Source organism: Danio rerio, chromosome 23 (assembly GCF_049306965.1).
Source record: "Danio rerio strain Tuebingen ecotype United States chromosome 23, GRCz12tu, whole genome shotgun sequence".
In the NCBI taxonomy this organism is placed as follows: Eukaryota; Metazoa; Chordata; class Actinopteri; order Cypriniformes; family Danionidae; genus Danio; species Danio rerio.
In genome coordinates this window covers 42,250,001-42,274,282 of record NC_133198.1, presented here as the reverse complement: position 1 = coordinate 42,274,282, position 24,282 = coordinate 42,250,001, and the positions used below count along the sequence as shown (strand labels likewise).

Sequence of the window (24,282 nt, the reverse complement as noted above, 5' to 3'; positions counted from 1 at the left end):
TCATGTCTTGTGCATTATTGTGCAGAGTGTATGAAAGGGGCCTTGGTCTTTGTATATTATAAACATAGATAAATGCATATGCATGTTTGTCTATTGCTATAAATAGACTATTAGACAATGTTTTGTGATGGTACCTTCTGCCTGTCATAAACAGCTGACTTTTAAAAGCATTTCATATTCTGCATTTAAAGTGGTTGTTTGTTGTAATTTTTTGTAGTAATTAGTTTTCTGTTCTACAAGCCGATAATTGCCTGATTTCTCGTAAAATTTGATTATAAATTAAATACTCTACCACTTAAAAGTATGAAATACTTGAGAATGTCATCTTAAATTATCACCGATTCCAACTATTTATCCTTAATTTAGTCTATGCACTATTTTTGTTGACGAAATAGAGTAAATATAACTTAAAATGATGACTTTTGTGTATTGATCCTTTGTTTTTTGCAAAGCAAGACATATACTCAATTATGGCAGCTCACAAATGTCAAAACAATGATAATATCATCAAAAACCTAAACATGATATTTTGATCTTTTACTCCACCTCACTTATATTTAGGTACATTTATGCTATTAATGTATATCAATCATTGCAGTGTGGAATTACCAAAACAGATTAAATATTACATTGAATTAAGTTATAAATATAAATATAAATTAAGTTAGTTTGTGGTTAATTTTTTATGTTTCAAACAATAATCAAATATACACCAGTTGTTCAACTGGGACTCAACTTTTTGGATTCAGGCCTGCAAATGATATATATGATTTATGATTGTCAAGATAAGTAAAGTTAATGGGTTAAATTAAATAAAAACATTGTACTCCGTTAAAAAATAGTGTAAATGTAAGGGTGCTTTCACACCTACGCTGCATCCGAAACCGCATACTTCCATACTATATAGTACGCTAAAATCAGTATGTGAGCCGAGTAGTATGTCCGAATTCATAGAATTCGAAAATCAGTATGCGAGAAGTACCCGGATGACTTACAACTTCCGGCGAGATTCTAGAGTGCGCATCCCATGCATGCTGTGCTATCCCATGATGCCCCGCAAGCGAATTCATGAATGGGAATAAAGCGACGCAATTGACGCAGGTAGGTCACGTGACCATGACAAAATGGCGGATGTAGTACGTCCGAATTCCATTCCTACTTTTCACATTCATACTATATAAAACGTATTTTTCTAACGGCCGAGTAGTACGTTTAAATTCAAATGCAGTACCTACTGAGTAGTAGGTGGTTTCAGACGCAGCCCTAGACTTTTGTTTCGGAAACGTCTCGTTTGCCCAGTTAGCGCGGTTCGTTTGGCGTATGTGAAACCAGCAATCACGCTCGGATTCACGCCAAATCAATCGGTCCAAGACCGTCTGAATGAGGTAGACTCGGCTCGATTGAAACGAACTCTGGAGCGTATCGATTTTAGTGAGAAAGCAAAACGATCCGAGCCCAGCTACATCACAGTGTATTATGGATATGTAATAGGCATATATGGCTATAAAAAGAGGGAATTATTATAAGTAGGGCGGGATGTCATTCCTACCGGTAAATGTGTGTTTCATGTTAAATACGAATGTAAAAGCATGCTGAACTATTAACGAGAGCTGTTTATCCAAGGGCTATGCATGAGAAAGTCTTACCTCTGATTTATATCTGGTGATGACGTCTGTTGGGCGTAACCATTCAAAATGAAAGCACAGCTTTCCGCTTATGATGTCTAATTGCTCATTGCCATAAATTAAAATAAGGACGCATGACAGCTGAGCAGGACTCTGCAAAATAAACCATGAAACTCTGACCAATGTGAGGAGAGTTTACTCACACATGACTTGTTTTAGCTCTTTTGGTCCGTTTAGAAACTTTGCCGTGTGAAAGCGAACGGCACCAAGAACAAAGTGCAACATTGTAACAATTTTAATCCCTGTTTCGGAACAACTGAATCTATTCACAGATGTGAAAGCACCCCAATGCTCTTTTATCTTTCAAAATAAATGTATTAATATGAATTCATATATACTGTGCTCAGCATAAATTTGAAAATGAATATTTTTATTAACTTGAATATAGCCAATACTTTTGGATGCAATTATACACATCAGTTTTAGCAAACAGTTATGTGCATTCAGATAAAAGTTTGGCCACCTAACATCTTTATTTATAAAAGGATAATACATTTAATTTCAAATGAGGTTTGGAAAAAATATATACAAAATTATTGTAAAACATATGCTGGATAAGTTGGCGGTTCATTCTGCTGTGGCGACCCCTGATTAATAAAGGGACTAAGCCGAAAAGAAAATGAATGACGGAATTATTCCCCAACATCTTTATCAGGGTGTACTTATTTTTGCACTGTGACCTTAAGTTATTCTGTTTGATTAGGTCCAGATTTCTCTTCAGTACTGACCAATCTAATGTACTGTATATGCACAAATATAATAATGTAAAGCATCCTAAATAAAATATGAATTAAAAAGAGAGATTTGTGAGAGGTGAACTTATTTATGCTGAGCACTGTAATTTAAAAAAACAAAAAGAAATCTGCTGGTTACCAGAGGCGATGACGGTGCTTGCCCAAAGTGTGTTCTCAATGCTCAGGCTTTCATTGACTGGAGGATCTCCATCTTCCTGTCAGATGCAAAACACAAACCCGAGCACGTTTTGTCAGTTCTTAAACACAAATCCATTGTAGGAGCCATTTGTTTACTTTATTTAAAGGTTTATGTTGTTAATCCTGATTCTTTCATTTTAGAGATATGCACCCCCTGCAGGCCAGAGGAAGCTTAAAAGCCTGGGTGTGGCCAACTGGAGAAGGGCCTGCTGGGAGCACATGTTCTTTAGACCTTTCCTTCAAGTATGTTAAGAGTCCAAATTTGTTTGACTTTTGCTTATTTGATATCAGTTTTGTGTTCAAATTAACTCTACAATAAACAGCAACATATTAAGACTTGTAGTTCCATGTACTATAACCAAGGTTGAGTCTAAACCCCTTAGCAGACCCAAGATGTGATTAATGTGGAATTTTGATTAAGGATAATCACAACAACCACTATAACAAAGCAATATGTGTATATGTACTCACTCTGGTGAAGGTGCCGATGAAGTTATGGATGTCAATGTTCGGCTCTTCAGCATAAACAAATGACCTGATCTGCAGCAGATCCTGAGAAAACATATTCAAAATTAGCTTAAGTTTGATATAGCATTCAAATTAAATGTGTGTGCATTTACCAATATAGTTTCTTAAACAATATGCATTTTTTAAAAGTAGAGTTACAGAAAATATTTTAAAGGTTTTTTTAATATCTTTATCAATACCATTTGCACATCAGCTTGTGAAATAGCTTTATAGTTTTTATACAAGATATCAAGTGATGTGTTTATAATATAATATAATATAATATAATATAATATAATATAATATAATATAATATAATATAATATAATATAATATATATTCAAGTATTATGTACTATACGGAACAAGTCAAAAGTGTGAAAACATGTTTAATAAGTAAGTCTCATACTAATATACTTTGCTTTGTTGTTTTAATGTATTATGGGTCTCCTAATCATTTATAATGATTTATAGTATAATCAATGATAAACCTTTTTGTCTTCATATTTTTGTAGAGATGTGAACATTTTTTACTTCCCAGGACTCATTTATTTTGAAATATAAATTTCCTAGCTGAAATAAAGAATATGATATAATATAATATAATATAATAACCTTTAAGATAACTGTTTACAGAACTGATGATAATTAAGAGTTTTTTTTGATCATCAAATTGGCATATACATAAATAAAGATTATAATTATATATAAAAATATATAAAAATATATTTTATATAATATATAAAAATAAAATTGTATATGAAAATAAAATTATACATAAAAAAAATATATATATATATATATATATAATTATTATTATTTTTATAATGATATGCCTATAAAATGACATAACAGATTGTCTGGTCATTTCATTAGTGCTGCAGTCATCACATCAGACTTTAAACTTTAAAACCCCCTAAAAAACAGTGAAAGTGGATAGAAATTACATGCATCCCCAAGCTGGGAGACTTCCTTACATAAAAGGAGAAGTGGATTGTCTGTCATTATCACAGTCCAAATCTCTACAATTCAAAATATTTAGAGATACCTTTTTAGACTGATCGTTATTACCTCTGTTTAGCATAAAAATGTTGCTCATGGGCAGTGATTCTGATGCTTTTGATAACATTTTATGATAAAAAAAAAGAGTCAACAAAAAGAGATCAGACAAAAATAAAATGATGAACTCAATGATTTGTTTGTCTTTTTCAAATATTTCCCAAATGATCTTTCTCAGAGCAAATCATTTTTCACAGTATTTCCTATAATATTTTTTTTTCTTCTAGAGAAAGTCTTATTTGTTTTATTTGGGCTAGAATAAAAGCAGTTTTTAATTTTGTAAACACCATTTTAAGGTCAATATTATTAGCACCCTCAAGCAAATATTTTTGATTGCCAACAGAACCAACCATTGTTAAATAATAACTTTCCTAATTAACCTAGTTAAGCTTTTAAATGCCACTTTAAGCTGAATACTAGTATCTTAAAAAATATCTAGTAAAATATTATGTACTGTCATCATGGCAAAGATAAAAAGAAATCAGCTATAGACTTCAAATGTATATCTTTTTGAATATGTTTTTATGTGTCATGCAACCATTTCTGTATGAAACTTACAGCAGCAGTGGGCAGTCTCTGTGTACAGGCCACAGGGAGGCGCAGTTTCCAATCGGTCTCTCCATCCAACTGATCAGTCCTCAGAAAACAGGAGCCTTTACGACAAAGAAGACAAATGTCTGATAACACACTAAATTCATGTAAGGGAAGACCAAAACACTATCTTTAAAAGATAATCACACGCCCCAAAAACAGTTTGTCATCATTTATTTGCCTTCCACTTGCCCCAAATATGTTTAAATTTCTTCAATTCACTTCAATTCAATTCAATTTAATTTAATTAAAATTAATTCAATTCATCTTTATTTCTATAGTGCTTTTTACAATGTAGATTGCGTCAAAGAAAAGAGAGTAAATATTTAGCATTCTAGCAATTTAGGGGAATAGTGTAAAGAGCTGATGTAGTTTAATATAAAACACAAAAGAAGACATTTTGAAGTATTTTCAACTTATATTGAAGTATTTTCGACTTATATTGACTTATATAAGAATGTGAATGTTTACCAGCAACCAAAATCACTTAAAATACCTTCTTTTTACTGTGTTTGAACAGGTTTGGAATCACTCCAGGGTGATAAAATGTTAATTTTTGGGTGAACTATTGAAAAAAAAACTATTGATTGGATATACTACGTGGTTGCAAACTTGATATGGGCTGAATTTAAATAAACAAATTAATTTGAACATCACTACATTTAATTTGTTTGTTTAAATTCAGGCCATATCAATTGTTTGCAACCACTTACTTTGAAAAAAAGAACTTAGTAAATGCAATGAAGTATTTTACTGTAATATATTTCTGGTGAACTCCAGAGGGCAGTGTGATGTAACATTTCTAACTGTGTCTTACCAACAAAAAAATGTTGCTCTTTCACTAAACAACTTATTTAGTAGCTTTACCCACCACATACTGTGCCTAAACTCATTACGAACCGTCTGAAATGTGAATCGCCACCCAAACTAAACTGCTAGTCATGTAAACAACTGGACTAAGCCTAAAGCTAACCTGCTGCTCTCCCAACCCCCAGTCATTTGAAGATATGTCCCTCTGCCATTCAACCCTGGACTCTTAATAATTGCCTAATGGTGTCCATCTGCAGGGCAGATAACAATGCTTCCCTTCCCGTAAAACTAACACATCAAGCCCTACTGGCAACTTCCACCCCCGAAAAGGAAATCTCAGCCAGGCGGAATTCCAGCACAATCAGTGGCCAAAAAAAGACTTTATCAGATACATTTAGACCAATTAGAGAAGCTACAAATTTAACCAGAAGTTAAAACCTAGCAATGTAAAACAATTCAGCAACCGTCTACAATACTTAATCAGTGACCAGAACATTTTAAATCAAAATTCATTGAAAATTAAATCAAAATGATAGGATCCACTTAGAACATTTAGGAATCTTTCCAGAAGTTAAAACTTAGCAATGTGAAACTATTTAGCATCCATCTACATAACCCAATCAGTGACTAAAATAAACAAATTAATAAATAAGACTTAAAATAGATCATTTTTACCAACTGTAAAAACAAATTTTCCCAAAAGTTAAAATTAGCAATGTAAAACTGTTTAACATCTGTCTACAAAACTCAATCTGTGACATTAAATAAATAAATAAATAAATAAATAAATAAATAAATAAAATGACAGGATCCGTTTAGAACAATTAAGGAAGGAAACCAATCTTCCCAGAAGTTAAAACTTAGCAATTTAAAACTATTTGGCATCCATCTAGAAAACTCAATCAGGGACTAAAATAAATAAATAAATAAATAAATAAATAAATAAATAAATAAATAAATAAATAAATGAATGAAAACATTTTTGCTGAACTGGGTAGAAACTAAATTTCCCAATAGTTAAACATTAGCAATGCAAAACTGATTAGCAACTGTCTACAATACTCAATAACTGACAATAAATAAATAAATAAATAAATAAATAAATAAGTTGGGTATAAATGAATTTAGACAGAAGTTAAACCTTAGCAATGTTAAACTGTCTAGCAACTGGAAACAATACTCAATCAGTGACAAAAACAAATGAATGAATGAATGGATCCACTTCGAACAATTAGGGAAGGAAACTAATATTCCAATCTAAAACTTGCAATGTAAAACTGTTTGGCATCTATCTAGAAAACTCAACCAGTGACTAAAATAATTAAATAAGTTAGATTAAAATCAGATCATTTTTGAGGAACTGGGTAGAAACTCAATTTCCCAGAAGTTAAACATTAGCAAATACAAAACTGCTATGTAATACCCAAATAGCGACAAAAACGCATGAATAAATGAATGAATAAATCAATAACGACTTAAATCAGATTAACTTAAATCCAACTGGGTTAGAAACTAAATTTTTCAGTAAGTTAAACCTTAGCTTTGTAAAACTACAATACCCAATCATTGACAAAAATGAAATAAATAAAATCCATTTAGAACAATTAGTTAAAAAAAAATAAATAAATTTAGCAACCATCTAGAAAGCTCAATCAGTGACAAAAAAACAAATAAAAAAATAAGATTTAAATTGGATCATTTTGACTAACTACACTGTAAAAATATCTAACAATTAATTAAGATATTTCTGTATTTCATGATTTACAGTTTTATTTCTGTTTTTTTACAATTGTGAACTGAATTATAAGATGTTAATTTGTGCCCTATCGACTTTTGATGATGAAAATTCAACTGTGTGTTTTATCAAAAGTGACTACTATTAAAGTTTTAATGGTCTGAAATAATATAATTTGTAATAAATAATATAAAGAAAATAAAGTCCGTAAAATAACAGAAAACATACTGGCAGTTAATGACCAATAATCAATATATCGACGACTTATCGTGCAATACTTGGAGATGATCTCAACAATTTTTTACCATTGCATTATATATCTACAAATTTAAAAAAAATAATCTTAAAGACGTTTTACAATGACATTTACATTCTATCTCACCGATGTCAAGGTTTAGAATTGGACATTTACCTAATAGGACATTTAATAGGATATATAATCGAGCATTTACCTTCTTAACATTAAATTATACAATCTAAATAAACTTTTGAAGTGTGATGGCTATTTCCATTATAATGCTGTTATTTAACAAGTGGCATAAAATGATCTCAAAATGACAGTAACATATCATTATATCGCACAACAAAAATTCCTTATCTTGACAAGCTTGTTTATTGCTATGTTTTTTTTTATATTTAAAACTATTTGACTATTTATTTTACTATATTAATGTCAATAAGTCACTTTTATAAAACTTTTCAACATCAAAAGTTGTTGGAGGAAAGATTAAAGTCCCACAGTTGCAACCAAAAGCATAATTAAACAAATGAATGAATAATAATAATAACTACAAACATCTCAAAATCAGGAAAATCTGTTAATTTACAGATATTTTTAGTGTAGTTACAGCAAATCAAAAGCTAAAAACTATCTATAATCAATAAGTGACAAAAAAAGTTAGTTGAGAGATCAATGCAAGCACAAATTTTTTTCAAAAAGTTGGGACTAAAAAATTTATGTTACAAATCAGTGGCCAATAAAGAGTTTAACAGATTAATTTAGACCTTTCGGAGCAGCTATACTAAATTACATTAAAGGGATAGTTTTCCCAAAATTGAAAATGCATTCACTATTTCCTCAGCCTTGAGTGAGTTTCCTTTTTCTGTTGAACACAAAAGAAGATATTTTGAAGAATGCTGAAAACCTGTAACCATTGACTATCATAGCAGGAAAAACAAGTGATACGGAAGCCAACGGTTACAGGTTTTTCGCATTATTTTGTGTTAAACAGAGGAAAGAAACTTTTAAACGTTTAAAACAAGTAAAATGTGAGTAAATGATCGCATAATTTAGATTTTTGGGTGAACTATACCTTTGAAAATGTAACATTATAATCAAAAATCAATCATCTTGACTCCATTTGCTTATGGAGTCTTATGCTTATTTTTTTCTGTCCTTCTTTTGTCCTGATGACACTTTAAATTTGTTTGCTGTCTATTCCTTCAGTTTTCTGAGCTACTTTGCATGCTTAGATTTTCCTCTTGGCTTCATTGAAATTTGAAAGACAAAGAGATCGTCATTAAAGATGCATCAGTCCAAACAAAGGATCGACAATAAGGTCACTGGTCCTTTTAAATGACAAGCAGTGATATTTACCATTGAGAATTCAATATATCAATGTGAATATAATTGTGTAATTGTCTTTTTAGCAGTCATGTGATTTTGGCATTCACGTGGAACAGTGATGAAGCATGACTCTATTGTATTATATTGCCTAAAATCATTTAATCATCAGCTCACCTATTTAAAAAAGTCTGCTAGCAATGTCGAATTAATCTGAAATATAATAAGGGCCTTTTTATAAATAAAATATGTACATGAATATAAATAAAATGCATGTCATTAAGTAGACTTTTTATAAATAAAAGTATAAATATAAAGTATGCCATTAAGGGACATTTTATAAATATAATGTACATTTACTTGTCCCCTCATTAGGTACACTCGTCCAACTGCTCGTTAACGCAAATTTCTAATCAGCCAATCACATGGTAGAAGTGCAATCCATTTAGGCATGTAGACATGGTCAAGATGATCTGCTGCAGTTTAAACAGACCATGAGAATGGGGAACAAAGGTGATTTAAGTGACTTTGAACGTGGCATGTTTGTTGGTGCCAGACGGGCTAATCTGAGTATTTCAGAAACTGCTGATCTACTGGGGTTTTCACGCATAACCGTCACTAGGGTTTACAAAGAATGGGCAGAAAAAGAGAAAAAAAATCCAGTGATCGGCAGTTCTGTGGGTGCAAATGCCTTGTTGATGCCAGAAGTCAGAGGGGAATGGCCAGACTGGTTCCAGCTGTAACAGGGACTGAAATATACACTTGTTACAAACAAGGTATGCAGAAAAGCATCTCTGAATGCACAACACATTCAACTTTAAGGCGGATGGGCTACAGCAGCAGAAGACCACAATTGGTGCCATAGCTGTCAGCTAAGAACAGGAAACAGGCTACAATTGGCACAGACTCACCCTAACTGGACAATAGAAGATTGGAGAAACGTTGCCTGGTCTGATGAGTCTCCATTTCTGCTGCGACTTTCAGATGGTAGGGTCAGAATTTGGCATCAACAACATGAAAGCATGGATCCATCCTGCCTTGTATCAACGATTGAGGCTGGTGGTGGTGGTGGTGTAATTGTGTGGGGATATTTTCATGGCACACTTTGGGCCCATTAGTACCAATTTAGCATCGTTTCAACACCACAGCCTACCTAAATACTGTTGCTGAACATGTTCATCCCTTTATGACCACAGTGTACCCATCTTCTGATGGCTACTTCCAGAAGGATAACGCGCCATGACAAAGTACAAATCATCTCAGACTGGTTTCTTGACCATGACGATGAGTTCACTGTACTCAAATGGCCTCCACAGTCACCAGAACTCAATCCAATAGAGAACCTTTGAGATGTAGTGGAACGGGAGATTCGCATCATGGATGTGCAGCCAACAAATCTGCAGCAACTGCGTGATGCGACCATGTCAATATGGAGCAAAATCTCTGTGGAATATTCCCAGTACCTGGTTGAATCTATGCCATGAAGGATTAAGGCAGTTCTGAAGGTAAAAGGAGGTCCAACCCGGTAATAGTAAGGTGTACCTAATAAAATGGCTGGTGAATGTATGTTATTAAGGGGCATTTTTGCAAATATAAAAATAAATGGGTGTCATTCAGGTGCATTTTTACAAATATAATGCATGTCAACTAAATAAACTTAATAATTTGCATAATCTAAAAAATATATATAATAAAGAGATTATTTATAATATTATAATTACTACAACAAAGATAATTTAGGAAATAATATATAAGGCCGCAATAACATCAAAGTTTTTGTTTTTGCACAAGCCAGCAAAACCAGAGACGATTAGTCACCCTAACCACCCTGTGCATTTCTTCCAAAAAAATTAAAAATAACACATAAATAAATTAATTTCCAACACATGCCATCTTTCTGGCTAATTTCAACACTGCTCATTAAAGGTCCGAGGTTTAGCTCTAATCCCTCCATCTACTCGTAGTTGCCCCTTGCGGCCATGTCATTTCCCCTGCGCTTTTGTTTGGGAAATTTGGATGAATGACCGACAGATGTTTACCATTTCTTTCAGAGGTCCTTAGGAAGATCATGTCAGCAGGAACACGCTGATTCTATAAAGAGTTTGGAGGGAGAGAGACAGAGATTGGGGGGAGGGAGGAAGAGAGACAGAAAAAAAAACAAGGTAAAAGATAAAAAGCAAAAGACACAAACTTCAACAGCAGTCACCTCGGTTTAGATCAGTTTGGCTTTAATCTACTCAATTACCAGTATTTGGACTGGTTTTAAGAGTTTGGGCCCGCAGCAAATCACTGGGTGGCAGATCTGACCGCCGCTTCACTCGGGCCTGACCCTCGCTTCACTCCCAGCTCTGTTTGTAGTTATTAGAAGATGAATTCGCCATGCTATTAAACCCGGCAGATGTTTCAGAATGGGTGGACGAGACTCCGGTGTCTCCAAAAAGTGGGCTACGCTTTTAATCAATTAGGCTTTTACTATATGTAACCCCGTAGCCTGCTTAACCTCAAAATATTAAAGACAATTAGATTTGACACAGATTAGGGTTAGAAGATCAAACATATTACAACAGCAAAAAAGTTACAGTGAAATACCCTGTACCACGAGCCAGATTTGTGTTGCCAGAATAATTTATTGTAAAGACTGAATAAATGAAAGTATTTTGATCATAAAACAAACAGAGTTATTATGAATAACTAAAGCAATATTTTAAACTGAAAGTAAGTAAAATAGATTTTCAATCAAAATATAATCAACTTAATGTATTTTTGTCAAATTAAATAAGATATAAACAAAAATAAATATCTTAGCTCAGTCAAAATATTACAGTTTTTTTTCTAAACTTGGTAATATTACATTATTATTATTACATTATTTTAAAACCCTGTTATTTCATCAAAACTACTATATTCAATATTATATAGACAAAAATTTATATCAATTTACAAATCGCCATAATGGATTTTTCTGTATGCAGATTTTTTGCAAATAATTTTACAATAGGTAGAAAAATGAAAGACAATTGAAGCAAAAGTAATGGAAAGCGCCAGATTGATTTATTATGAAGACTGAATAAATTAAGTTTTTCAAAGTATTTTTGGTCATAAAACAGGATTATTATGGATAAGTAAAACTATTTTTAAACTGAAAAAAGTAAAACACATTTTAATTAAAAATAAAATTAACTCAATTTATTTGGTTAAAATAAAAAACTATAAAATACAAAATTTAAAAGATAAAACTTTATAGATTATAGATCAAAATTATAATATATATATATATATATATATATATATATATATATATATATATATATATATATATATATATATATATATATATATATATATATATATATATTTAGATCAAAGTCAAAATATAGTTTGTCTATTTCTTGATTTTTCTAAACTTGCTAATGTTACATTCAAATGATTACATATTTTTAAAAAAACCTGTTTGTTTTTTAAAGATTATTTTAAACCCAGTTATTTTATGAAAATATTCATATCAAATTAAAAATCGCCATAATGGATTTTTCTGAAAAAATAAAGTAAAAGTTATGGAATGTGCCAGATTTGTGTTGCCAGATTGATTTATTATGAAGTCTGATTAAGTTAAAGTATTTCAAAGTATTTCGATCATAAAACAGTTATTATGAATAACTCAAAATTTTTTTTTTACTGAAGCTAAGTAAAATTCATTTTAAATCTAAATAAAATCAACTCAATTTAATTTAGTCAAAATAAAATAAATCGACAAAGAACTATACTAGTACAGTCAAAATATTATAGATTTTCAATTGTTTTTGATTTTTTAAACTTGCTAATATTACATTATTATTATTACATTATTTTAAAAATATACCTGTTTTTATGATTATTTTAAAACCCTGTTATTTCATTAAAAACATAACACTATTTTAAATATTATATAGACAAAAATATATTTACTAATTGTCATAACTGCATTGTATGCAGATTTTGTGCAAATACTTTTCCAAAAATTTTTTTTAAAAGACATGGAACACGCTGGATTTCTGTTGCCAGATTGATTTAATATGAAGACTGAAGAAAATAATTATTTCAAAGTATTTTGGTTTTAAAACAGGGTTATGGTTATTATGGAAAACTAAATGCATTTTTTAAAACTACCACAAAGTAGAATACAATTTAAATCAAAATAAAATCAACTCAGTTTATTCATTCATTCATTTTCTTGTCGGTTTAAGCAGGTTGTACACCAGAAGCGCTGCTGGCCACGCAGCGCCATGCATTTTAGAATTCTAAACATAGGTTTCTATCAGGATACACACAACGGCGCCGCAAGTCAGCGGCTGTCGGTGGCGCCCGGCCATGACTCAGGACGTAGTTCATTTTTCAGCCGCGCCACAGAGCACCATCTGATTAGTTTCATGTTAAATATCATTCGAATGTTCGTATTATTAAATGTGTATTATTAAATTATTTTTAAAATGTCCTGTTTTTTAATTATTATTTTAAATCTCTGTCATTTTATCAAAATATAATCCTATATTAAATAGTATATAGACAAAAATTTAAATTTTTTTTATTCATTTTCCTATGGCTAAGTCAGTTTAGTCACCACAGTGGAATGAACCATCAATCTATCCAGCAGATGTTTTACACAGCGTATCCCCTTTCAGCTGCAACCCAGTATTGGGAAACATCAATACACACACCTTCACACACAAACACTACAGCCAATTTACTTTATTTAATTCACCTATAGCGCTGGTCTTTGGACTGTCGGGCAAACCGAAGCACCCAAAGGAAACCCACACGAACAAAGAGAGAACATGCAAACTCCATACAGAAATGCCAACTGAAACAGCCGCGTCTCAAACCAGCGACCTTCTTGCTGTGAGGCGACAGTGCTAACCACTGAGCATTTACATTTACAAATTGACATATATTTTTCTGTATGCAGATTTCTTGCAAATACTCTTACAATAATAATAATAATAAAAAAGCTAAATTAAATTCAAGATGAAAAGCGTAATGTTTTTTTATCAGATTAACACTAGCATTAGTTATTATTTGCTTATTTTCTTTTCTTTTAGTGTTTTTTTTTTTTTTTAACAAAACCTGATTGAGCGCAGCATGTGTGATCCGTCTTTCTGCGTAAAATCAACATTTTTAAAGAAAATTGCTCTGCTGGGTAATTGGAAACTGCGGACGTGTCTCAAATTTCATGTTCTCAGACTTTGTAGGGGGAAACCAGCAGCGCAATTTTCTTACAATAGGCTTCAGTCCACTCTGCAAAAAAAAAAAAAAAAAAGGCAACAGTCGAACAAAAGGCAACACTAAATACCAGAGTGGGATTAGGCAGGATTACTAATAACCAACCACTGGCCTCGGGTCACATGCTTCAGTCATTCAAAATGATTGACAGCTCTTTTCAGCATTACATACTGAGAGACCCTTTTGATCCATTGGTTACTTCAATAAATAAATAAATGGAGAGGCATGTTGTTGCTTAAATTAGGGCTGCACATTATATCATTTTACCATCGATATTGCAATATTCACATCGCAGGATCTGCAACGTGAAGCCTGGATTATAGCTGACCAGGTAAAATTATGGAGTCATTTCAGTTTAACCATAAAAAAGTGAAAGTTTATCAGTTGTGTGTGTTTTTAAGGTCTGACTTTGTAAGTATTTTAAGAGAGTTAAAAGCATTTGGGCACAAGGAATTATTGTTTTTGTAGCTTTAAAAAAAATTATTTTATTTAATTGTACATTTGGTTATTTTATTTCTGTTCCTGAATACTGTTAGGCCCTGTCTACACTGTCTAGTCATGATGCCCAATTCTGATTTGTTGCCTATATCCATATTTTTTGGCTGTCCGTTTACATGTTCCTTTTAATTGTGACCAATATTCGAATTATGTGTTTACACGATACAATTTAAGATGTCGCGCAAGAGTAAAGGCAGGTTCTAGCATCTGCGCCACACTTTCCACGATGGAAGAAATTGTGTTGTTTATAGCTCCGCGAAATATGCAGTTAGCCCACCTTTAAAATGATTTTGAGGCAGAGAAGGAGGAAAAAGGCCGTCATCGTAGCTAGCACCTATAATGTCCTCCACCATCCAGAGGAATTTGTGTGTACGAGAGAGATCTCAGGTCTGGTGGGAGCAAATTGTGGCGACTGACCACGTTCCTACTCCATGTTTCCTCTGCTGTTGTTGTTTACAGTGTCGGCGCCTTCACACACATTCTTCTTTCTACGTCATTACACCGTGGAGAAGTACCACACTGTCGCAAGTTTAATGACATGCAAAATAGAATGCCTTAATAAATGAATTGCATTGTCACATATGCGATTTATATCTGATTTATTTTCACATATTAAGGAGGCCTGAAACCGATCTCTGAATATCCGAATGCATGTGTTTTTTTCGTGTTGACATGGTTGTAACGTTCGCTCGCAGAACGTATTTTGGATAAGTGTGTGCATTCAAGAGCGTGTTTTCTGTACCCCGACCTGACAAGACATTGAGTTCATTCACGGCTCAAAATTCCGCACGTCCAAAAAGTAGTTCACCAACGAATAAAGAGATTAGAGAGTGTTTTTACTGCCACAAAATCGGACATTTAATTTCCGAATGTTTAGTGCTTAAACGAAAAAATCAGCAAGGGCAAATGAAGGAGATCCGATCTGTGTCACATACAGTATGAGCAAAAAAATAGAAATTGGGTCACATTTAACTGGCAATGTAAACGGGGCCTTAGATTTATATTGTTGCTCTGCTGTATTTATCTATGCTGCTAATTAGTCTATAACATTTTGTGTAGATGCACTCCTCTACAAAATCGGCCCATTCAGAATAAATTTCAAAATAGAACCGTTCAAGTTATTTGGTAAAATGCTGCAATATAAATCGTAGATAAAAAAAATATTGCAATGTAGGCTTTTTTCAATATTGTGCAGCCCTAGCTTGAATCATAGTAAATAAAATAAAAACAACATGATTTGATATACTGTGCTCAGCATAAATGAGTACACCCCCTTGAAAATGATTAGTTTTATCTATTCATTAATTCATTTTCTTTTCGGCTTAGTCTCTTTATTAATCCAGGGTTGCCACAGCGGAATGAACCGCCAACTCATCCAGCATGTTTTTTACACAGCGGATGGCCTTCCAGCTGCAACCCATCTCTGGGAAACATCCATACACACCCATTCACACTCATACACAGCAGACAATTTAGCCAACCCAATTCACCTGTACTGCATGTCTTTGACTGTGGGGGAAACCGGAGCACCCGGAGGAAACCCACGCGAACACAGGGAGAACATGCAAACTCCTCAAAGAAACGTCAACTGACACAGCCGAGGCTCGAACCAGCGACCTTCTTGCTGTGAGACTACAACACTACCTATTGCGCCACTGCATCGCCTTATTTTTATCCATTTCTAAGTGAATATAGTCAATATTTTGTGGTGCGTTTAAACAAAACAGGTTTATTAAACAGTTGTGTTCATTAAAAAAAAAAAGAGTTTGGTCACATAACATCCTTAGAATAAAAAATATTATACACTTAAATTTAAATTTTCAACTAATTATAATTTACTTTTTTTTTTATTAATCCTCTTTATTAAAATTTGATGACATTTTTTGATCACACTTTATTTTGATGGTCTGTTTGTTAAATTTAGAAGTTACATTGCATGCCAACTAATTCTCATTAGATTAAAAGTAGACTGTTGAGGTTAGGGTTACTGCAAGTTGACATGTACTTGCAATGTTTCTTATAATCAGTTCAATGTCTGTTGAAGGAGCATATCAACAGACATTAAGCAGACAGTCTACTAATACTCAAATGGACCATCAAAATAAAGTGTTACACATATTTTTCTTTTTTAACTATTGGGTGTACTCACTTTTGGACTGATCTTAGGTTATTTAGTTTGATTAGTTTCAGTTTTTTGGCTTGGTAGTGACTGCCTAATCTAATGTATGTACACAAATATATTCAGTGAAGGATACTGTATACAGTAATTTTAAAAAGAGATCTGTAATCATTTATGCTGAGCACTGTACATGTTAAAATGCAAGAAAAAAGCATTCATTAATGTTTACTTTTGTAAAAAAAAAAAAAAAGAAGAAATTCAGTGTAATATTTATTTGTGCAATATTAAATAAGCCACTTATTCTGATTTGTAGCAAGTAAAATATTACATTTGTTTATGATTTAAAAACTTGATTGATAAGAGTTTTTGCTGTATGAACCATTGTCTTCCATAAATCATGGAAAAATCTTAGCATGTATTAAAAATATTTATTTTATGCTCAGAAAAAAATATTAAATTAAAAAAAGACATTCTATAGGAGAACAAAATGAATCTGTATTACACAGTTTTTATGTGGCAAAAACCTTAAAGGGGTAGTTCACCCAAAAATAAAAAGAAATCTGTCATAACTAACCCACTCTGTTTTAGCTTTTTGGAGGGTTCTCCAGATCAAAAAAGTAGATATTCTGAAGAATGTTAAAAACCTCTAGCCACTGACATCCACAGTAGGAAAAACAAATACTAGTCAATGCTTAAACATTCTTAAAAGCATCTTCCTTTGTGTTCAACAGAACAAAAACTGATTTGAAACAAGTAAATGATGGCATAATGTTTTGGGTGAACTATCCCTTTCAAGGCTCCATCTGAAAATGACCATTCATTGAGTATTTTCATTTTACATATGCATATAAAGCTTGTTATGTCTTCCCGCCCCACTCAGGGGTCAAATTGCCCCTAATCTCAGGGGAAGGTAAACAGCTAAAGCATTGAGAGGCATGAGATGCCATTTGTCAGAAGATCTCAATTCCTAACAATGAGCGAGCTGATTAGCAAACCAACCTTTTCAACAATGATAAGATCTCCAACCTGGATGCCACTGCTTTTCACCTTCACAGTTCCTGCCGAGAGAGATAAAGAGAAAATGAGGCTGATGCATTTCAAAAACAATGTGTGAAGAAAAAAAAAAACTTGGTGCATACAATGATCATTTTAAAGCTTTTAAAAACTTCACCTAAGCTTCTAGAAGCAATGAAAATCTCCAACTAAATAGTAAATGAGTTCCCACAGCTATTTAGAGCATGCACTTATTTATTTATTTATTTATGTTTTAATGCCAGCAGCATTGGCTATATTCATAGCAAAACATATGCTAAATATGCAATATATAACATGCAATAACATAGTTTTTTTCAATAAACCTTCATTATACAAAAGCAACACTGAACAGAGTAATTTACAATCTTATACAGTAGTTTGCTTAATAATAACTAATGTAAAACACCTCCAGAAAACCCATTTAGTTAGATGAATAGATACATAAATAGATGAATAACTCACAGCAAAGCAAAAAGCACGAAAAAAGCATAAGCTTAAAGGCATAGTTCACTCAAAACTGAAAATTAAGTGTTTTTTTATTATTGGTCTGTTCAACAATAAAATATGATATACTGAATGATGGAAAACCAGTTACCATTGACATCCATACCATTTATTTTTCCGGGTTTAGATGTCAATAATTACCAATATCCAATATTCGTTAAAACATCTTTTGTGTTTAACAGAAATAAAAAAAAAAACTCAAATTGGTTTGGAACAAATCAAGAGTGAGTAAATGGCAAGATTTTTCATCTCGCTAAAGATATTCGACGTTTTCAATGACTTTGGGTTAAAAGCAAATCACCACCCAAACATGAATGATAGTAATCAATGTAAAACAAAAACAAAAACACATCTGCTCAACTATTTTCAGGTCCTCAATTTGCATTTTTCGTGGCAAACCTCCAGTGAAGATTCAAATATTTAAGCCTTCTTTAAGTCCCCATTCAGATTTGTCAAAAGCTCTGAGTGCATATGAGATTTCCATTTGTTTTTAGACAATACCCTCCTATGCAGCTTTACAAGAGTGCTGTGAGAACCATCTCTCATTCCATTGAAAATGCACAGCTAAAATTGTTTGGAAAAGGTCAGAGACCTTTAACCCCTGTGGAGACCTTTACCAATGCATATGTAAGACATTAGCACATATGTATATGTGCATTCTTTCTGGAATAAAAGGACACTCACTTTTATTCCACTTAAATTGGATACTATATTGTGGTATTGTCATGATATAAAAATAAATAAACAAAAAAAAAGGTGCATTTGCAACTTTTTCCATCACTCAAGTCAATTCTGAGATCATTTCTTCACAGTTTCGCTTTTTTCCCGTTTTTTTTTTGTTTACATGACATTGATTCTTTTTATTACATTTTATTAACTATTTAAAACTATATTAACTATTTTATAAAATTATTTTCCACAATTCTGATATCACTGGCTCTCCCACAAATCTGACTTCATTTCTCATAGTTCTATTTCTTTTATTTCCTGCAACGAAACTCACAATTCCAAGAAAACAAAGTCACCAAAAAAAAAAAAAAAAAATATATATATATATATATATATATATATATATATATATATATATATATATATATATATATATATATGTGACATAAATACACACACACACACACATATATACATGTATGTATGTATGTATGTATGTGTATACACACACACACACGCACGCACACACACACACACACACACACACACACACACACACACACACACACACACACACACACACACACACACACACACACACACACACACACACACACACACGCGTATATATATACATATATATATGTATATGTATAAACATATATATATATAACATAAATATATATGCATGTATGTATGTATGTATGTGTATATACACACACACACACACACACACACACACACAAACACACATATAGATATGACATATATATATATATTTATATATGTCAGAGAAATAATTTTTACAAATATTTATATAATGGTTGCATTTGGTTTTGATTAATCGCTCTTTCAGTGTCACCTGTATTTCATCTTTTTTTATTTTGCTTTGAACAACCATCAGCGGCAGGATTAAAAATCATACCCCACAGGCTGGTCATTCAGTACCGTCCCCCTTAAATCTTTACCTTCCAGAAACTGGGAAAAACTAATGTTCTGCTCCGGAAGGTGTGACCAGCGACCATAAATCCCACACCCACCTTTAATATTGTGACTCTATTAAAAAAAAAAAGTTGAGGGCCAGTTTAAATATGATCAACTTTGATGTTTTCATCCCTGTTGGTCTGGGCAGGGCAATCAGGAGCCCTCCCATGTAGCCAGCAAATGCCTCCGTGAGCCTTATATGGGGGCCGTTACCGCCCAGCGTCCATACACTGACTTTATGAGAGAAGAGAGCCTGCTAGATCAAAGGAAGGCCTGTGATGGAAACGACAGGAGGTTCTCTTCGTTTTTTATTGTCAGATGCTTTTCATCCTTCAGTATATGATACAATTTACATCCCTACTTCAAATTAAAGACAAACAGCAGTCTGCTTTATGGCAGATCCATCTGCATACTTTAGCACGCCTCACCTAGAACAAAAAGCCACTATATAACTTGCCATTGTTTCTATTTTGCAGACCTTTCAATGACATTGCAACTATATGGAAAGAGTTTTGATTGGCAAAAAAAATACTCTTTAAAGAAACACTGCACTTATTTCATTTGTTTGTTTGTTTGTTTGTTTATTTATTTATTTATTTATAATCAATTTATTCAATCTCCAAGTCTTGGGGGAGCACTTTTAGCTTAACTTAGCTTTGAATGATAATTACTATAATATCTACATATTGCATATCAAATAAATCATGGCCTTACTGTGTTACATTTTTTAAAAGCACAATATTGATATGAGACTTTTGCTAGTAAAATGAAAGGCTTTTAATGAAAAAAATGTAATTCAACTCAACATATTTTCAGTAACTTTATTATATTTTATATACTGTATTTTACACATTTTTAATCCATTTAGTCAATCCTGCAAGTGTTGGGAGAGCACATTTAGCTTAGCTTAAATTATATTAACTAAATACCTACATATTGCATATCAAATAAATCATGGCATTACTGCGTTACATTTTTTAAAAGCACAATATTGATATGAGACTTTTGCTAGTTAAATGAAAGGCTTTTAATGAATCATTTTTAAATTCACCTCAACATGATTTCATCAACTTTATTATATTTTATATACTGTATTTTACACATTTTAATCCATTTAGATCATCTCCAAGTCTGGGGAGAGCACATTTAGCTTAGCTTGGCTTTGATTAATAATTATTATTATATTTACATATTGCATGTCAAATAAATCATGACATTCCTGTGGTAAATTTTTAGAAAAGGATAATATTAGTAATTGTAATTATTTACAATTTTACAACTTTATTATATTTTATATACTGTATTTTACACATTTTTAATCCATTTAGTCAATCCTTCAGGTGTTGGGAGAGCACATTTAGTTTGGCTTAGCTGTGAATTATATTATCTATCATATTTATTTACGGCATATCAAATAAATCATGACATTAATGTGTAGCATTTAAAAAAGCATAGTATTACCTTGATACTTTTGGTAGCAAATGAAAGGCTTTTAATGAATCATTTTTTAAATTCACCTCAAAATATTTTCATCAACTCTACTTTATTTAATATATTTTATTTTTACTTTTTTTTTATCCATTTAGTCAATCTCCAGGTCTGGGAAGAGCACTTCTAGTTTATTTATATGAAATAAATCATGACATTACTGTGTGACATTTTTAGAAAAGCATAGTATTACTTTAGGACCTTTGTTAGTTAAATGAAGGCTTTTAATAAATATTTTTTTATTTACCTCAACACATTGTCATAAACCTTATTGTATTTAATATATTTTATTAGACAATTTTTTAATCTATTTAGTGAATCCCCAAATCTAGGGAAAGCACTTTTAGCTAGCTTAAAGGTTTTCATAGTTTTCCTATTTAATGCATTATTCTTCTGTAGATGCATCATATTCATCCATTCATTCATTTTCCTTCAGCTTTAGTCCCTTAATTCATCAGGGATCACCACAGTGGAATGAATCGCCATTCCGCCAACTTATCCAGCATGTTTTACACAGCGGATGCCCTTCCAGCTGAAACCCAGTACAGAGAAACATCCGTACACACTCATTCAAGTTAAAAGTGCTCTTGCCAGATCAGCTGAATGTTTTCAAAATTGGTAAAACTCAACTGTTTAACTCTAGACTCTCAGAAATAAAGGTACACGAGCCATCACTAGGGTGGCACCTTTTCAAAAGGTACACATTTGTACTTAAAGGGTCCATATTGGTACCTCAAAAGTATATATTAGTATCTAAAAAATTTAAGGGAACACGTTTGTACTTTTTAGGTACTTATATGCACCCTTAAGGTATTAATATGGACCTTTTAGGAACAAATTTGTACCTTTTGAAAAGGTACCACCCCAGTGACAGATTAGGTATCTTTATTTCCGAAAGTGTAAATGACGTATAAAATGAGCCTTTTCAATGGATTTAAAGTGACACCAAAAAGATTTGAGAGTTCATCAAAACTAAAGTAAAATAATAAATGTAAGGGAAACATCCCAATAACAAATCCTTATCTAGCATTCGATGCACATTAGCAGGCTTTATAAACACAAAAACAACATCCACATTTTGATTTACAAGAAAACAATGTATATAAACTAGGGCTGTAACGATACACCAAACCCACGATTCGGTTCGTATCACGATTTTTGACCCACGATTCGATTCGTATCACGATTTTTTATTTTATTTTTTTCGTGTGGGGTGGGGAAAAAAAAGATTTTTAAAACTATTTTTAATTAAATAACATTTGAAAAATCTTTATAAACTAAACATCAAAGAACAATATTAACTATGCAAATTATTAACAATATAAATAGCCATATATAAAATAAATAAATAGGCAAAGCTATATCACTTCTGTTATCTTTGTAACAAAATACTGTTGAAAAACCAAACAGAACTAAACTGCATCGTGTAGATGGTTCAAGCATGTTGAAAATAATTTTTCAATCAAGTTCTCTTACATAGAAAAAGTAAATTAAATAGCTACTAGGGATGCTCATTTCGTTAATTTTGCTAACCGACAACCACCGCTCATTAATCGGTTATTAACGGTGAACTGGTCAGATTACTATTAATTTTATATTAAACAAATTGACGTGTCTATTTTGTGTCTGACACATTAAATATTGCATTTTAAAATACTGATTTATTTTTATATGTTAGAATATTAATAGCGGAACAGAACAACAGAGCATCTTCACGCACCTGCAGTGTTTAGCACAGAAGAGCAGAATAATCTAAATAAAATGAATAAAATAAATAGGACTGCCCTAAATTATTTTCACTTAAATAATTAATTTATTTTACAAAACGAAAATACTGACTGATTCTTTTTAATAACCGGCATAGGCTTTTTTCCAATCATATGTTTATTTCTTCCGTCAAATAAAAATCGCAGACTTCCTCAAATTGCTTGCTCCACGGAAAATATGCATTTATTTAATGCCCCGCTGTTATTATTATAATCACAAAACCTTTTACATTTTAATAGAAATCCTTATTTTAAAGATTATGTCCTGATATAGCCTATGGTTTCCTCTCTCTCCCTCGCGGTTCAAGTGCGCGCGCTGCCTGATGAAAAGACAACAACACGCGCGCATATGTAGACTTTTTGTAAACAGTTTGTTTAAATATGATATTGCATTAATCTGCGTACATGCTTTAAGCTGTAAAATAAAAAGTAAAGCCTATTTGTTGCGTTTATTACGCAGATCCAGGTCAACATAAGCGCTGGTTTAGTATCAACAGGTCTGTAGGCTATCAAACAGCAATATTCTTCTTCCATTTTGCTTCTTTAGCAAATGTGTCTGTAGGCACGGGTTATACGTTATCATCCCGCAAATTAAGTATGCCTTGCAGTTAAACAAGTGGCCGAAAACAAGGCGCACCTTACTGCCTTTATGTTGACAAGGAAAAAAGAAGAGGCGCGGTCCTCTTATAAACGACTGAATCAGCTGGGTATCGATTGTGCAAAAGTGTTGCTGTCTGTCTTGTTACAATTGTAATATTTAATACTATTGTTATATTCAAGATTTGTATATTCATACAGCTCTGGATAACTTAAAACAACGATTAGACCTTCAGAGCGGTGTTAATGCGTCCTGAAGTAAAGCGAAACGGCTATAAACTCCAGCAAGATTGAGTGATTATATGCAGAGCCATATACCTTTATCTCTAAATAAAGTAGGCTATAACTATAGAAACTGTGTTTATTTTAACTGAAAGCTTCGTCGTGTTTTCTGACCGCACGCACCTCAGTCAGCACTCCCAAAGGTTCAAACAGAAAGCGCACTGCACGGTTACAGAAAAGTTTGGCTGTTACCTGACATCTG

General features: G+C 32.3%; 1 protein-coding gene across 2 annotated transcripts in view; it reads right to left on the bottom strand.

Annotated features, from left to right (window-relative positions):
* Positions 1 to 24,282, bottom strand: part of atp9a (ATPase phospholipid transporting 9A) — a 110,788-nt gene that overhangs the window by 76,650 nt on the left and 9,856 nt on the right. For both annotated transcript variants that reach the window (XM_073939324.1, XM_073939325.1), the window contains exons 5-9: positions 17,755 to 17,813; positions 10,922 to 10,973; positions 4,741 to 4,835; positions 3,089 to 3,169; positions 2,559 to 2,634 (exon numbers count right to left, since the gene is read on the bottom strand). In XM_073939324.1, coding sequence (XP_073795425.1) covers positions 2,559 to 2,634; positions 3,089 to 3,169; positions 4,741 to 4,835; positions 10,922 to 10,973; positions 17,755 to 17,813 — 363 coding nt within the window. The remainder of the gene's footprint in view (positions 1 to 2,558; positions 2,635 to 3,088; positions 3,170 to 4,740; positions 4,836 to 10,921; positions 10,974 to 17,754; positions 17,814 to 24,282) is intronic.